The 18,897-nt window shown below is 33.9% G+C and overlaps 1 protein-coding gene across 1 annotated transcript; it reads left to right on the top strand.

The window, feature by feature from the left end:
• The first annotated feature begins 764 nt into the window (after positions 1-764).
• On the top strand, positions 765-18,048 carry Trpgamma (Transient receptor potential cation channel gamma). Its single transcript, XM_086832701.1, has 17 exons — positions 765-793; positions 6,661-6,703; positions 11,631-11,812; positions 11,872-12,240; positions 12,305-12,637; positions 12,692-12,874; positions 12,939-13,173; positions 13,233-13,525; positions 13,589-13,857; positions 14,445-14,561; positions 14,623-14,818; positions 15,172-15,366; positions 15,434-15,659; positions 15,737-16,123; positions 17,084-17,362; positions 17,435-17,553; positions 17,618-18,048. The coding sequence occupies exons 4-17, from the start codon at positions 11,890-11,892 to the stop codon at positions 17,846-17,848; spliced, it is 3,414 nt and encodes a 1,137-aa protein (XP_086688827.1). The 5' UTR covers positions 765-793; positions 6,661-6,703; positions 11,631-11,812; positions 11,872-11,889; the 3' UTR covers positions 17,849-18,048.
• The last annotated feature ends 849 nt before the right edge of the window (positions 18,049-18,897 follow it).

Raw genomic sequence — 18,897 nt, forward strand, 5'->3', positions numbered from 1 at the left:
TCGGACTAATATATCATATAGCTCCCATAGGAACGATCGAGAAATTAATACAATTAAATTTATAACTTTTTTAGTTTTCAGCTGATTTTCATCAAATTTGAGGTATAGCCATTTTATATAAGTCTAACATTTTGTGGCAAATTTCATAAAAATCGGACGACTATATCATATAGGTGCCATACAAACGATCGTTTGATGTAGAGGAAAAATGCAAATCTGTGAATGTAAAACTGCAAATATAATATGTATATGTATATATGAATGAAATGAAAGCAGGTATTACTTCATTGTTTTTTAACACAAATAAATATAATTTATATTGTATGGATTCCTATTCATAGAAGTTCTATCTGCAAGGGTATATAAACTTCGGCGTGCCGAAGTTAGCTTCCTTTCTTGTTAATAATGTTTTCTTTTATTACTTATAAAAATTTTATATCATTTTTAAATTTCTTGTAATATATTTTTGTATGACTATTTATTTGCTTTAAAATGTGTTTATAATTTTTATATTTTTATCTTCTGTGAAAATGGTGTTTACTTTGAAAACACTAGAGTATATACATAGTATCCAAAAAAAAAAGAAAAAATATATGCAAAATAAAGCAAAAAACAAAAATTTGTATTTCGTGAGAGTTTTCGAGTTCACGCTTTCCATTTCATTGGTTTCAGATTTTTTTTTATTCGCCGGAATCAGTTTTCAATTTAATTTTCGACCTCTGCATCTGCCCTGGAGGTTTTACGACAGCAAACTCGTTCAATTGCCGCCCTCAAGAGGAAATCTCAACTCAAGGTGAGTAAAAGGGGGCACACAATAAAAAATATACATATTTTTTATTAAATATTGAATAAAAATATAAATAAATAAATTATATAAGAGGGAATTGACATATAAAAAGAATATTCATAGCTCTAATATGAGGCTGAACTTGATATACTTTTTTACTTTTAATTTCCTTTTAAAATTTCCCTTAAAAGTATTTATAATTATTTATTATATTTAGTATTTAATTATATTTAAAATATTACATAACATGATTTTGATATTTTATTTGATTTTAAATCCTTAACTCTTTAGGTAAAATAATGATCCAATAAAATGTTTAATTAATTTTTGCATCCATGTATGATTTTTCATATGGTTTAAAACATATTTAAATGAATAAATTTATAACAAATTCTTGGGTTACATTATAATAATATTAAGTATATTTAGTTAACATTTCAATATTTAAAACAGTAAAAGATGAAGCTAAGTTGGATATATTAATAGAGTTCTCCAATAAATACACCCCCTAGAAATTTAATTAAAATTAAAAGATGGATTTTCTACAGTATACCTAATCAGATAATTATTTTAATTATATTATATATTTTTGCAAAGCCCCCTTTTTTAATTTGTATCAGTTACGACTATATTAAGAACTGTATTCATATTGTTTGTCCTTTTTAAACAAAGGAGTGTTTGCCTTTTGGATTATTACTGCAGTGCTACTCCTGCTCCTACCATTGTTTGCTCAGTGGCCTTTGACCCTTTGTCCAGGTGGGGTCGTTTCCACGTCCTCATTCTTATTCTCATCTGCAATTTGCATCCCCATCCAAAGTCCTGTCGATGGCTCTTCAGTGTCCACTTGTGCCAGTTTCTCGATTTCCAAGTTGCTTTTTGCAGCCGGTATATCGAGCAAAAAGGGGCGTTTTTTGGGGTTTTTTTCTATGGAGGCAAAAGGAGAAGGTCGCAAAAGTGCAACAAGAGAGAGGGGGAGAGATTTTCCATATAGTTTTCCATTTTCCAAACCAACTGAAGTTGTGTGTTTGATTAATTTAATTAAAGTGAGACACAAGCACGGGGTCAGCAAAATATGAATTCAAAGAGTGAAAGAGCGTTTGAGAGCTACGAAAATAAATAAGAACAAATATTATTTGATTACTTTATAGGAAATTTAATGATATGATAAATCTATTATTTATATTCTTATAGCTTTATACTTATTACTTTACTATGAATTAAATCATCCAACTAAAGACCCTGGAATTAGCATCACAAAATAATAAAAGCCCATGATCTAATAGTCTTCATAATATGATCCATACATTTCAAATGTTTATGTTTGCCATTTGTTTAGTTTATTGAACTGAATCTTCAACAGAACATAAAATTGGCAGACATAAGCCTAATGGGGAATTCTTTCAAATCATAAAAAACTGAATAATTTCTTAAATAAAAAGGTGTAGATGGAAATGAAGAAGAAAAGTGTTTGGTTTAAATTATAAATTTGCAATAATAAGCTAACAAAAGTTGGATCAATTTTAAAACTAGAAATCAATATTTGTGAATAATTTATACTTAAGTTAGGCTGTTTAACTTTGAGTAGATAACTTTGGTAGATAAATTTAATACAGCTTGCTGTATCATTTAAAATATTAACTTTAGTGGCAATAAGGAAATTACTGGGAAAATGAATGCAAAGCTATTTCTAGATCTCAGCCTGATTACTTCTATACCATCTATATATATAATTGATATAATTGTCATGATTAAGACTTACCGGAATTAATCTCTTTCGTCATTCCTTAATTCCTTGCAGTGTAGATCCATATTCCTGGTGACTTTAATAAGGCTATGTCATCTCGAGATAAGCTTCTTCCTGTTTATCCACATTTATTCCATTGGCCAGATGATATTTTTGAGGTAGAAGGGCCATCGTTATCACTGTTATCACTAATCACTATCACTAGAGATGTTAACACTGGGACGGCCACGGACAGACTGAGGTCCGGGCGGCGGCAGCGCCTGGTATTTATAGTCTCCGAGCAGAAGAGAAAGAGAGTAAGCGAGAGCCCTAGAGAAAGGGATAGAGCTGGAGAATGGCAGAGAGAGTTGGAGAGAGTGAGAATGACTTAGACATGCTGAACTAATTAGAGCTTATGGGAGAGAGAGAGAGAGAGAGAGAGAGAGGGAGAGCGAGCGACATTGAGATAGAGGATATTACACTCACACGCACAAATAGTTTTGCCTTTTTCTCTATATTGAAAGATCGTTCCGATGGCAGCTATATGATATAGTCATCCGATATTAATATAATATATATATAATAAATATAATATATATAAAATAATTCAAAATAGCTTTACTTTAAATTAGAAGAAAATATGTTGAAAACTGGAAAAGTTATAATTTGTTTTTTAGCAGCTTTATGATATAGTCGTTCGATCCGGCTTGTTCTGACATATATTCAAGTGAAAGTATTTAGAAGACTAAGTGACTGACCGATCCAGTTTTTTTTGAGTTTTCATATATATTAATATATCTTAAAATATTTTTAATGATTAACTTGTAAATAATTCAATCAAATATTATTATTTACTTATTCCAATTTAAATAATAATCAAAGCCATCGAACCATCGAACTTTTCATGCCTTTATGGTAATCCTAAAAAAATCTTCCTTAAAATATATGTTTATAAATGTACAAATATATATATTATATTCATATATTTCTTATTACCCATTTTTTGCTCGTCACGTTTCGTGCATTACTGTAAAAAATTGAACCGTAAAAACGAGTTAACCTACTTTCAGGTGTGCAACGTGTGTCTTGTGTGTGAGTTCTTTTTATGGGTGTGTGTTTCCGAGTGCTTTGGTGTATGTGTGTGTGTCTGTGTTTGTGTGTGTATAAGGTGCATACAGTTGCAAGTGCACTGTTCCGTGCAAATAAACAAACAAACAAAAACACAAATACACAAATGCAAAGGCGGGACACATGGAAGAAATTTGATTCATTTGCATTTTGCACCCCCAACGGAAGCAAGCACACACACACACACACACACAAAGAAACACATATACACACACACAAACACACATACATCTGCCCTTAACGCACACTAAGAAATATAACAATCCTCGCGAAAAAAACATACAAGCAAGGTCCGAATTTTAGTTACACGAGCTTAAAGAGGAAAGATTTGAATTGTATATTTAAGAAATAAATACAATACATAAAGAGGAAGCAGTTGAATTATGTTATATATTAAAATAAATATAATACATAAAGTGTAAGCATTTGAATTTTATATATCAAGAAAAAGAGGAAAATATGTTATCTTAAAATACTTCTCAAATAAATACAAATAAAATTATTTACTTAAATTATTTATGGCAAATATTTGTCTAGGAATTTCCTAAGTAACTGCTAATTAAGCTTCTTTTTTAAACATAGCAGAAATAAAGGATCAATTTCTAAATATCTAAAATTAAAATAGGATCAAAGTAAATATTTATTATCTCCAGAGGCTTCTTTTTTTATACCTTTTTCTACTAAGAATACCTTACATGGAATTCCTTATAATATTATCTATTAAAAACTATTTGCAAACTTATTTTCTTATGCCCACATTTGTAAAAAAAAAAAAACATCTATGGGGTAGCAAGGCTCTGTGGACAGTTAAACAGCATTTAAGCCAAAAACAAAGCCCACAAACGAAAGGGTACAAAATAGGGTGGTGCATTTGGGGTCACCGCAAAAAGCGAGTGCAGTGCCCTCAATTAGAAGGCGCTCAAGGACAGCGACAAAACAGCTGCAACAACAACAACAACAACAACAACAGCAACATGCAACAACAACAACAACAACAGCAACATGTAACAACAGCTGCAACTCGCTAAAGTTCGCCTTTAATTGCTGACAACATGGCGTATACGTAATGCCGCTTTTTGCGTGTGTGTGTTTTTTTGTGTATATTTCTTGCATTTTGATTTTTTGTACGGTTTCACCCTTTTTGCACTTTGAACTATGCATATTTCTCAAGCAGCTCGCGCTTGGCCTTCTCCAAAAAAAAAAACAAAGAGAGAAGGAAAAACTGGGGTTGTAAGGGGTTGAAAGTGGGCCCAAGTACGTAGTTTTGGCATTGCCTTGGCTTGCATCCCTTTGCATCCTCAGCCTCATCTTCAGACTCAAGTTACTGCCGCAAACAAAAAAAAATACAGAAACAGTATGAAAACAAAGTTAAAAATGTTTAGCAGATTGAGGGGTAAAATGATTCCGGAAATACCCTTACTATTAAACCGGAAATGGTTGAATAAATGAACAATAATTAGTTTATTTAATAGGAAAAAATAAGAGGGGTTTTTGGTGATAAATCTACAATATTACAAAGCTATTTTGTAATATTTCTGATGATATATGTATACTATCTATAGATGATTAATATGTCTTTAAATATTTGTCTATTAATTTTGTTTTAAATATACTTTTATTAAATGAAAGTCTCATGAAACCAAGTATCCTTTTTCTTTCCCTTTCATTGGTCGAGTGTTGCAATTTGTGGAGTGTTTGTCCGGGTTTCTTCTTCTGCTTTGTTGTTGCTAATGTTGTTTTTGCCATTATTGTTGCATTTCGTCCTCGACGTTGTCTCTGGCCTGCTCAATTTTCTGCAAGGACACGCACTCTGCGTCTGTGCATAAGGAGCCACAAGTCGTTGGCGTTTGTTGCCCGCCACAAGGACACTCGAGAAATGTATGCCACCAGATTTTCCACCCCCCTCTCTTTCGACTCAGCCTCCAGCCGAATGCAAGAGCAGCAACCTTCGGTGGAGGTGAAGCGACAATCCTGAACCTGAATTCCTCCTCAGGCGCCAGGAAATGACACTGCCCATCTCTGTCAGAGTTTTATGCATGGAGAGAAAAAGTGGGGTTTATAATGTTGCATATATTAAATAATAAATATTTTACGATTTACCTAGTTTTCATTAGGTTTATATGTATATTTTTTATTTAGTTTTTACCACTTTAAGGCTCTTTTTAATCCATTTCTCAATGAGGCCATAAAGTTGAGATGTCCTTTTGGCAAAAACCCTTCCCTTTCCTTACCTTTCCTTTCCCTGTGCAATCTTGACATTTAATTATCTGCCATTTGGCTGCAGCAGCTGCCACAGATAATGCCAAGCTGTGTGTCAAGGTCGTTGCATTTGTTTTTTTGGGCGGTAAATGCATCTTCACCTGCACAGGTGAGCAGATGTTCAAGGTTGAAGCCAGTGCAGGAAATTCGACAAAATGTTCAAGGCGGAATCCATAAATTTCCGATGATGAACATCTCGTAGAGCGCTAATCGAATTCAGGGTCGGGAATGTCATTTGGGCGAAATTAAATTGGTCTATAATTTATATAGACCATGAAGCGAACTATACTTTAAATTAATATTAAAATTATGATTTAATGTTTGAATAAATAATGCCTTAGGTTATCATAAATTGTTTTAGAATTTTAAAATGTTTTATAATTGGGGAACATTTACTAAACACAATTCACAAATACTGTTATCGGTTAATATTCCTTTTATTTTTAATGTTCTTAATCGTTATTAAGACCTATTTTTAATTAGCTCAAATGAGTTATATTTTTAAGAAAAAAAATATATCCTGTAAGCTTAAGAGTTGCTTATTAACTTAAAATTTCATGGTTAATAATATCAATTAACTATATTATTTATTATGTATTAGCTTCCATTATACGCATATCGAGTGTGTTTAATATTCCTTAATATCTAATACCTCAAGTAACTTAAATGTTTTTATATTTTAATATTTATTTTAATAGGCTAGAATTCTTACTAACTAATTAACTAATTTCTAACTGCTTGTATTTTTTCTATACCTTTAAAGTTGTCGAAATGGAGCGAAGCGAAAACCGGCGAAGAAGGAGAAGGTAAGGTTATAAATCTAAGATTTCTATCTGAATAAATGAAATATTTTATTAAAAATGAAATATATTCGAAAAATAATATTAAGACACTTTAATTTAATTTTATTCAGCTTAAAAACAAGTATTTACGCTCTTTACAAGTTACCAGTATTAAAATAAGTCAAAGCTAATAAATTTAATCCTCAAATAATTACAAAACACCCTCTCAAAACCTCATTTTAATCATATTTCTAATCATTAACTTGACTCTTTTAATACCACTAACTGTTTAATTATTTATTTATACTTTACCTATAAATATTTTTACTTTTCAACTACATTTTAATTATAAATTTAAGTGGGCATCGCTTATGTGGTGTCTTGTGTTTTCAGGTCAATCAATAGCATTCCGATATCGATTCTCGCCAGTGATTAGTATATGCCACATACATACATATATCTGTGTGAATGCCTAACGGTGTGTTTGTGTGCAACATGGCGGCTTAGCCGACGCCATTTTACTTCGCTCACATCCTTTTCCGTTTGCATTGGTATTTGTGCCTAAGGTTGTGGTGTGGTTTTTACGCGAGTGTGTGTGCGCGACCTACGACAACATGAAGGCAGGTTGAGTTAGGTTAGTTCCTGCGCAGACTCATACCATGGCACTCAAGGGAATACAATACATATGCACATGTGTAGGAGTGTATCTGTGTGTGTGTGTGTTACTGTGTCGCGTAGGAGCAATCAATGAAAGTTCAACGCACGTGGAACGTCGTTACCTTGCCCAAAGACTTCTTAACTTACTAATTGAGCGAGCGTTTAAAGTCCATTTATAACTTAAGAAAAAGACGATATAACTATGAAGTTAATAAAGAATATTTAAAGTAAATTTATAAGGCATATAAAACTTTGAAATAATTAATTTAAATCAAGAATTTTTGTTTAAGGTGTACAAGTTAAAATAAACTAAATACTCAAAAGCTTAAATCTTAACCCGAAATCAAAAAAAAATACAAGAAAGGAAGCTAATTTCGGCATGCTGAAGTTTATATACCCTTGCAGATAGAACTTCGATGACTAGGAATCCATACAATAAAAATTATATATATTTATGTTAAAAAACAATGAAGTAATACCTGCTTTCATTTCATTCACCTATGTATACATAATATATTTGCAGTTTTACATTCACAGATTTGCGTTTTTCCTCTAAATCAAACGATCGTTTGTATGGCACCTATATGATATAGTCGTCCGATTTTCATAAAATTTGACACAAAATTTAAGACTGATATAAAAAGGCTATATCTAAAATTTGATCAAATTCTGTTGAAAACTGAAAATGTTATCGCCACCGCGATTGTCAGTCTTCCGACAACAGCCACCGCCATTCTCAGTCCTCTCAAATTTCTCGATCGTTCCTATGGGAGCTATATGATATAGTAGTCCGATTTTCATAAAATTTGACAAAAAATAGTAGAATAATATGAAACAACTATATCTAAAATTTGATCAAATTCTGTTGAAAACTGAAAATGTTATCGTCACCGCGATTGTCAGTCTTCCGACAACAGCCACCGCCATTCTCAGTTCTCTCAAATTTCTCGATCGGTCCTATGGGAGCTATATGATATATTAGTCCGATTTTCATAAAATTTTACACAAAATTGTAGAATAGTATGAAATGGCTATATCTTAAATTTGATGAAAATCTGTTGAAAACTGAAAATGTTATACTTATTAATTGAATTAATTTCTCGATCGTTCCTATGGGAGCTATATGATATAGCCGTCCGATTTTCATAAAATTTTACACAAAATTGTAGAATAATATGAAATGGCTCTATCTCAAATTGTATTAAATTCTGTTGAAAACTGAAAATGTTATACTTATTAATTGAATTAATTTCTCGATCGTTCCTATGGGAGCTATATGATATAGTAGTCCGATTTTCATAAAATTTGACAAAAAATAGTAGAATAATATGAAACAACTATATCTAAAATTAGATCAAATTCTGTTGAAAACTGAAAATGTTATCGTCACCGCGATTGTCAGTCTTCCGACAACAGCCACCGCCATTCTCAGTCCTCTCAAATTTCTCGATCGTTCCTATGGGAGCTATATGATATATTAGTCCTATTTTCATAAAATTTTACACAAAATTGTAGAATAGTATGAAATGGCTATATCTCAAATTTGATTAAATTCTGTTGAAAACTGAAAATGTTATACTTAATAATTGAATTAATTTCTCGATCGTTCCTATGGGAGCTATATGATATAGTAGTCCGATTTTCATAAAATTTGACAAAAAATAGTAGAATAATATGAAACAACTATATCTAAAATTAGATCAAATTCTGTTGAAAACTGAAAATGTTATCGTCACCGCGATTGTCAGTCTTCCGACAACAGCCACCGCCATTCTCAGTCCTCTCAAATTTCTCGATCGTTCCTATGGGAGCTATATGATATAGTAGTCCGATTTTCATAAAATTTTACACAAAATTGTAGAATAGTATGAAATGGCTATATCTTAAATTTGATGAAAATCTGTTGAAAACTGAAAATGTTATACTTATTAATTGAATTAATTTCTCGATCGTTCCTATGGGAGCTATATGATATAGTCGTCCGATTTTCATAAAATTTTACAAAAATTTTAGAATAATATGAAATGGCTCTATCTCAAATTGTATTAAATTCTGTTGAAAACTGAAAATGTTATACTTATTAATTGAATTAATTTCTCGATCGTTCCTATGGGAGCTATATGATATAGTAGTCCGATTTTCATAAAATTTGACAAAAAATAGTAGAATAATATGAAACAACTATATCTAAAATTAGATCAAATTCTGTTGAAAACTGAAAATGTTATCGTCACCGCGATTGTCAGTCTTCCGACAACAGCCACCGCCATTCTCAGTCCTCTCAAATTTCTCGATCGTTCCTATGGGAGCTATATGATATAGTAGTCCGATTTTCATAAAATTTTACACAAAATTGTAGAATAATATGAAATGGCTCTATCTCAAATTGTATTAAATTCTGTTGAAAACTGAAAATGTTATCGCCACCGCGATTGTCAGTCTTCCGACAACAGCCACCGCCATTCTCAGTCCTCTCAAATTTCTCGATCGTTCCTATGGGAGCTATATGATATAGTAGTCCGATTTTCATAAAATGGTAGAATAATATGAAATGGCTATATCTCAAATTTGATCAAATTCTGTTAAAAACTGAAAATGTTATAATTTTTTTTTTTTTAATTTTCCGATCATTCCTATGATATAGTCGTCCGATCCGGCCCGTTCCGACATATATATGAGTGAGAGTATATAGAAGACTAACTAGAAAGTATCATTCAGATAGCTTCAAAACTGAGAGATTAGTTTGCGTAGAAACGGACATACGGACTTGGCTAGATCGACTCTGCTGTTGATCCTGATCAAGAATATATATAGTCGGAGGTGCCTCCTTCAGTGCGTTGCAAACTTCCGACTGAAATTATAATACCCTGCAAGGGTATAAATATATCAGATTTATTAACAAAATTAAAAAAAAAAAAAAAAATCTTTTCTGCAGACTTTTCAAACCCGTACAAAGTCTCCTAAAGAATTTCCCAGAATTTCTTAAACTCTTCAAAATATCCTTACAAATGTCCTCGTTCAAATAGGCCTCAACTAAGCCGCTTGTAAATATTGTTGCAAATTGTTGTAGGTCCTGTGTTTTCCTGCCGATGCAGTCAATGTCATTCGAAATTAAATGCCAAAAAGTGACAACACGTTGAAAAACACACAGACAGGCACACTGTTTGTGTGCGTGTGCATTGCTTTTTAATATGCAAAAAAAAAAAAAAAAAAAAAATGAAAATGGGGGCAAAAAGAGCGGGCTGGCAATAATTGACCCAGATTTTCCGATGCCACCCTAAAAGCCATGGCATATCGCGTATACGCCGCGTGTTTGCGTTGGCTCTTGGGTCCATCTTTTTCCCTCTTTCTATAAACATACATATGTTTTTGTTTTTTTTGCTTTTGAATTTATTATATTTAACAATGACTACGATAAGGATAAGGAATGTTCCAAGGTTAACAGATATTTATTGAAATATCAAAATCAAAAACTTTTAAAAAAATTAAGCAGAAAGTAAATACGACAATTGCTTGTTTATTGTTAAATTTACAAAATAAAAGAACTCCACAAAACTACAGAAGCTACAAAAAGATCATAAGCTACAAATAAAAAGTAATAAAAAAGTCATTGGCATAAAATAATGAAAAATAAAAGAAAATACAAAGAATTGAAAACAGATTTAGATCTAACCTAGAAGTTCGACAAGTCATTATTAAATTGTTTCAATAAAAATAATTCAAATCGTTACTATAACACAAGTCATAACAGCAACCGAGAAAAATCTCATCTAGAAGTTCGTATCGAGGCAAAAATCGACAAGTCATTTTTATATTGTTTCAATAAAATAATACAAACAAAGTGACAAATGAAACGTTCAACAAATATACCAAAATATTTGTGGTTATAATTTGAAAGTACAACTTTTCACAAAAGAAAATAAAAAAGAATACAAATAAATAAACACCAGACGACTCTACGAGCCAAAGGCCTCGAGTCGAATGAAATAACCAAAGAAAGGGACTGCTATTTATACCAAACAGGGGGACAGGGTTGTATTTCTTTTAGGGTTGCCAACATAACCATTTTTATTACATTTTCCATCAGGGTTGTCACCTTAATCTAATACGAAATTTATATGTTAGGCACAAGTAAGAAATATATGCTTTGTATATGATACTTTCTTCTAATTAAACTTATTATAAAATGAAAATTTTTGTAAAAAAATATTATCAATTTAAGATTTCCTAACTAAAACACTTTTATTCACCAGACTTTCAATTATCACATCTTTATGGTTTCTTCCTTTTCCAGACGACGGAAAAAAACTGCATTTTGTGAGTCCTGCAAGACGGAAATCGGTGCTGGCCCCCATTTTAAATAAAATCAAGAATGGCGCCGCCGATGCCTCCGATAGTGCCGAAAAGAAACTGGGCAGTGAGAGCAGCGGCAGTGGTCACATTGCAGTCCAGATCGAGCCAGCCAGGCGGGTTAAGGTGGGTGAAAGTTAAGGTCCTTTGAAGCTACCCAAATAAATTTAAACTCGATCCTGTAGCGTCACAGCATACACGGCATGATGGAGGAGGAAAACACCATACGGCCGCATCAGGAGATCCGACAGTTGACGCTGGAGGAGAAGAAGTTCCTGTTGGCTGTGGAAAGGGGCGATATGGCAGGCACCAGAAGGATGTTGCAAAAGGCACAGGACACTGATTACATCAATGTGAATTGTGTGGATCCTTTGGGACGCACTGCCCTCCTGATGGCCATTGACAATGAGAATCTTGAGATGGTTGAGCTGTTGATTAACTACAATGTGGACACAAAGGATGCTCTGCTGCACTCCATCTCCGAGGAGTTTGTTGAGGCTGTGGAGGTGCTTTTGGATCACGAGAATGTAACCTTTCACAGCGAGGGTAATCATGTGAGTTAAAGTAAATTCTTTTCCAGAATAAATAGTACTAAAGTTTGTTTTTTAATTTAATCAGAGTTGGGAGTCTGCCTCGGAGGATACCTCCACCTTCACGCCGGATATAACTCCCTTGATCCTGGCTGCACATCGTGACAACTATGAGATTATCAAGATCCTTTTAGATCGTGGCGCCGTTCTGCCCATGCCTCATGATGTCCGCTGCGGTTGCGATGAGTGTGTTCAGTCCCGGCAGGAGGACTCTCTCAGGCATTCCAGATCCCGCATTAATGCCTATCGAGCCCTGGCCAGTCCTAGTCTGATAGCACTTTCCTCCAAGGATCCCATACTCACAGCCTTCGAGCTGTCCTGGGAGCTGCGTCGCCTCAGCTTTCTGGAGCACGAATTTAAGGTGAGGTTTGAAAAAAGGTAAAACCTAAATGGATTAAGATGGGTGTTTTCCCAGAATGAGTACCAGGAGCTGCGAAAGCAGTGCCAGGATTTTGCCACCGCTTTGCTGGATCATACTCGCACCTCCCACGAGCTGGAGATTCTGCTCAACCATGATCCCACCGGTCCCGTTTACGAGCACGGCGAAAGGATGCATTTAAATCGCCTGAAATTGGCCATCAAGTTGAGGCAGAAAAAGGTGAGTTATCCTTGTTAAATAATATATGAATAACTACTTGTTAAATGATATCCTTTCCTTTTAGTTTGTGGCTCACTCGAATGTCCAGCAGTTGCTGGCAAGCATTTGGTACGAGGGTCTGCCTGGATTTCGGCGTAAGAACATGGCCCTGCAGGCGGTGGACATTATAAGGATTGGTATCCTGTTTCCCATCTTTTCGTTGGCCTATATCCTGGCTCCCTACTCCAGCATTGGTCAGACCATGCGAAAGCCTTTCATCAAGTTCATTTGCCACAGCGCCTCCTATTTCACCTTTTTGTGTGAGTTAAAACCTTCATTATCCTGGATCTTAATTAAAAAAAAAAAACGTGTTATTAAGTTCTCCTGATGCTGGCATCTCAGAGGATTGAGACCTTCATCGGTGGCTGGTTCTTTGCCGACTCCTCGGGCATGCTCAAGGTGGAGGAGGTGCCCACGAAACGTGGAGCCAAACCCACCTTCATTGAGTGGCTAATCCTGGCCTGGGTCAGTGGCCTCATCTGGAGCGAGGTGAAGCAGCTGTGGGATGTGGGTCTTCAGGAGTATCTCAATGATATGTGGAATGTGATTGACTTTGTCACAAACTCATTATATGTGGCCACGGTGGCTCTGCGTGTTGTGTCCTTCTTTCAGGTGAGCTTCACTAATTATTTAAATATATTTCCTAATAGATTGTAACATTTTATGGTTCTTAAGGTCCAAAAAGAGATGATATTTAACTCACATGCCACGGATTTACCTCGAGAACGTTGGGATGCCTGGGATCCCATGCTGATCTCCGAGGGCCTGTTCAGTGCGGCGAACATTTTCAGTAGCCTCAAGCTGGTTTATATATTCTCAGTGAATCCGCATCTGGGGCCACTGCAGGTGTCGCTGTCCCGGATGGTTATGGATATCATGAAATTCTTTTTTCTCTACGTTTTGGTACTATTTGCCTTTGGCAGCGGTCTCAATCAGCTTTTATGGTGAGTTAATAATTAACAAAGAAAGGAAAGTCGAAGATTATATACTTTTGCCGTTTGCAATTTTATAACAAGATCAAATAGGACATCAATAAAAAATAAGCTTTAAAATATTCACGTTTTTTTAATCGATATTTGTCGATTTAAATGACAACTTTTTTTCGATAAATCAATCTTTAAAAATATCTTTATCAAGCCAAAAATAAATTAATTTTACTTAGGTAAGCTTTCCTATATTAGTTTGTACCAGGTTAATAAATCTGCATACTCAGTTTAATATATAAAAAAATCAAACATTTTATAGATTTTTGTTACCCCTTATTTTTTTTTTTTAATTTTAAAAATTTATTTTTCTGTGGGAAATACTTAGATCTTCTCGGCTGTTGATGCTGATCAAGAAAATATATGATTTATGGGGTAAAAAATTACTCCTTCACTCTTTTACAATCTTCTAATTAAAATTCTGACAGCTTTCAAGGGTATTAAAATAAGACAAAAATACAATTTAAAAAGTTTTTACTGAGGAAATAATAATAATAAGCTTTAAATAAATTATTAATAAATTTAAATTATATACTTTCCCCTTAAAGGTACTATGCTGATCTGGAAAAGAAGCGTTGTCCTGAGGTTTCACCGATGAGTGCACTTTTAAACATGAATGGCACCAATGATCCCAATGCCTGCATTGTTTGGCGACGTTTCTCCAAGTAAAGTTTTCTATATTAATAAATATAAATATTTTAATTTAATGTATATATTTAATTTCAGTTTATTTGAGACCACTCAAACCCTCTTTTGGGCTGTCTTTGGCCTGATTGATTTGGACAGCTTCGAATTGGATGGCATTAAAATTTTCACTCGTTTCTGGGGAATGCTAATGTTTGGCACTTATTCAGTGATCAATATTGTGGTGCTGCTCAATTTGCTTATTGCAATGATGAATCATTCATATCAATTAATATCGGTAGGTATTTCATTAAAAATAATTTTTTAATAAAGCATAAATCAAAAGAATTTGTCAGGGAAAATTAAACAGCAGTAAAAGAATCACGGAGATTTGAAAAATAATTGAAAGGAGTTTGAAGTTCTTCAATATTCGATTTGAAAAGAAATATAACAATATAATATATATATATAATAAACAATATATAATGTTCGTTTTTTAAATAGTTTCTTTTGCTGTTTCTTTGGTATTTGTTTAAAAAGTGTAAACTTTTTTTTTAAAGTACAACTTTTAATGAGTTTGTTTAGTTTGGAAAGTCTAGAATATTCAAGTACAACCTTTTAATATGTACATTTTCCCTGAATTATCCTTAGGAACGTGCTGATGTGGAGTGGAAATTTGCTCGCTCAAAACTCTGGATAAGTTATTTTGAGGAGGGTGGCACCTGTCCGCCTCCTTTTAATATAATACCCACACCCAAGTCTATTTGGTATGCCGGAAAATGGGTGAGACGAGTTTTCTGCAGCGGCTCCTCGGCCGCTCGACGGGAACACCTGAAGACCATTCGGGTGAGTACACTAAATAACTGATAAAATATTTCAAAAATTTATTAATTAACCTTGATTTAATCCCCAGAGAAAGGCCCAGCAGGCGAGTGATCGTGACTTTAAGTATCAGCAAATAATGAGAAATCTGGTGAGGCGTTATGTGACCGTGGAGCAGCGCAAGGCCGAGTCCCAGGGCGTCACCGAGGACGATGTCAATGAGATCAAGCAGGATATATCCGCTTTCCGTTGCGAATTGGTGGAAATTCTGAAAAACAGCGGCATGGATACGAATGTGACCGCTGGTCAAGGTGGTGGTAAGCCCAAGAAATGTTTATTAACTAACTTGACTTTGCCTCTATTGAAATGGGTTTCTCGTCCTTTGACCCCCCAGGAGGTGGTGGCAAGAAGAATCGCCAGAAGGAGCGTCGTCTGATGAAGGGTTTCAATATTGCTCCACCAGGATCGACGGGATCTTTGGCTCCTGTTGCGGAATTTTCCACCTCTCTGGATAACTATGATAACCAGCATGAGATCCTTAGCTCCACACTTTCCACTCTATTTACACCGAACTTTATGCATAAACGCCAGCAGAGTCAAGCGGGTAGCAGTGGGGGTGGTGGTGGTGGCTCAGACTCACCCACCACGCCCACTCAGGGACAGGGCGGCCAGCAGGGTGGTGGGTCAATCCAGGTGACCAGCAACCAGGTGACCACCAAGTACAACAAATCCGCACTGAAGCCATACAACAAGAGGATTGCAGGGCACAAAAAAAGATGGGGTACGCATTCATCGTGCTCGAAATGATTTAATTTTGGAATATTTTTGGGATTTATTTTTAATATTTTAAAATATGGTGATATCTTGGTCATAGAAAAAACTCTTCTTTTACATTTTTACCTACAGCAAAATTCTTGAGAGTGTTTGGAAATCATAGCTATATTCAAAATTGTTCTAGTTAAATGCAGTTTTCAAAAGTATTTGATTTTGAAAAGATATATATCACAAAATAATCAAACAATACTACCTCAACTTATTTAAAAATGTTTATTTCAGGAAGGGAAATATCTAAATTTGATTCCATAAAATAATACCTTATATTTCTTATATACAATTCATTTAATGTTAATTGGTTTCAAGTTATGTTAATAACAAAGATTGTGAAATTATAATTTTTAAGTAAATTTTCTAAAGATACTAACATTATGCATTTAGTATAAAAACCAAATTTATTTATTAACTTTACAAATTACAATTTATTTTTTTATATTACAAATACAACCTCAAATAAAGTTAAAAATATTTATATTAAAAATATTTCAGAATAATTTACAAAATAATATATTATTTTCTTTATATAAATTGGATTTAATTTAAATTGGTTTTAAGTTATGTAAATAACAAAACAATGTCAAATTATTATTTTGTAATATATTTTAAAAAGATACTAACATTATACATTTAGTATGATAAAGCAAGTAGTATAAGCCAAATTTATTGATTATTTAATACGTTAGAGTAACCCAGATTGGCAACTATTAGTTATAATTCAATTAATAAAAGATTCTTAAATAGTCTACCAAAGATTATATTAAACCTTTTCTAACCAGTATTAAGGCAGAGAAAAGTGTGTAGATTTAAAAAATCATTGTTCAAGGCAACCAAAACTATATAGATTTGTAATTTAAAAAATTTTTACATTAAAAATTGTATTTAATAAATTTTTTTTTCCCTCCTTCAGGCACATTAATAGAAGCCGCCAAGGTGGGCAATGTGAGCAAAATGCTGGGACGTTCAAAATCCGAGGATTCGGTGTGTAATTCCTCGCACTCATCCACACCGGTTCATGGTCAAATGAGGGTCACCTATGCCCAGAATTCACCGCAGCACAATTATGGATGCCATGGAGATTCCTCCAGTACCACGGCCTCCACAACGACACCAACGCCCTCGGTGGTTAGCAATCCACCAGCAGCCCATGTGGGGGGAGTTGGCTCCCATTTCTTTCACACCACAAGCGGTGGGCTTAAATCAAACTAAATATCATTCTAATTACCTAAATTTAAATTATTTTATTTAAATTTATTTCCAGGACTCACTGCCATTGCAGCTTTGAAGCGAAAGCGCAAGAAATTCTCTTCTAGCAAAAATATTTGTCCGGTTACCGAATCTGTGGCAGCTGCAAATGCAGCTGAAATTTTAAGTGATAAGGTGAGCTAATTTTGAAGGGTATTCCCCTAATTTTAATACATAATATTCTTTATCTAATTTGCAGACCCTGAAGCGTGTGTCCAGTTATCCTGCAGCCGAGGCTGGAGTCCAGCACAAGGATCCTGCCCATCAATTGGTGAAGCCAAGGAGACATGAACAGACCCAAAGTCAGCATGATTCGGTGGAGACAAATTCAACGTTTACTTTGTCCATTGATCCTTCGAACACGTCCGTGAACTCCAGGGAACCATTGATCAGTACCAGTTGTGTGTCCACCACGGGAGCCATTGGATAAGGGATGATGATGATGATGAATCGTTGATGAATTACTGATGAATGGTACTGCAGCGGAGATACAAAATAAATACATTCAAACATACCAAAGATATAGCACACCTAAGGCATACCTAGGATACTATTCAGAGACAATTTGTTGACACTTTTTGATATGAAGACATATAATGAATGCGGGATGCTAATAAACTAACCGATAACCCGAAATCTAAACTTAAAGCCACACAGCCTAGATCTTAAATTACCTCACCACAATTAGATATTATATATTTATATAGGGAAACAAGAGTCATACACCAAAGTAGAGCATAACACTCGATAACTGTTAGCCAATACACACACATTAAACCCGTAAAGAACTATGTATTTTGCACAAACTGAAGGAATATTAACCATAACCTCCTGGGAATATTCAAAACTACTCATCATTAACCTCAGCTCCTCCTACAAAACAAGGCAAACTTTAATGGAATTTATTGAAACTATATCCTCTCACCTGAACCATTAAAAGCACACAGACACATATCATGCCAATCGCTTTATAATGAAACCTTTTACACCAAAGAAATAAAATAAATTCCCCCCCGTAATAAATAAAATATAACAAATAACTAATAACTAAAACTATCCCATATCGATGTTGAACGTTGCCTTAGCATGAAACATATTTTTTATACACATACATAAGTTTTGGATGAACATTACTGAAACGTACTGTACTCGTAATCGTAACTCGTAATTGAGGTAGGAAGCGCTGTGTATTTGTTGATTTGAGAAAATGAATTTGAAGCCAGGGATTTGTTGATAATGTTTCCAGCAAGCAAAGTGCAAGCAGAAAAGCCAAGCAACGCAAAGCAAAAAATAAGTAAATAAATCAAAGGATACCACAATTTTATACACCGATTTTAACCAACACAAAAAACAAAAAAATAAAATAAATAACAAGAAAGGAAATGAACAAAACCGTATTAATAATCAAATCGCATACTAACTAAAAGTGTTTGAATTTTATGGTATTTATGGAATACAAATACGAATAATCAGAATTTT

This window comes from Drosophila serrata, unplaced genomic scaffold (assembly GCF_035046125.1).
Source record: "Drosophila serrata isolate PLE 108 unplaced genomic scaffold, ASM3504612v1 contig_249, whole genome shotgun sequence".
In the NCBI taxonomy this organism is placed as follows: Eukaryota; Metazoa; Arthropoda; class Insecta; order Diptera; family Drosophilidae; genus Drosophila; species Drosophila serrata.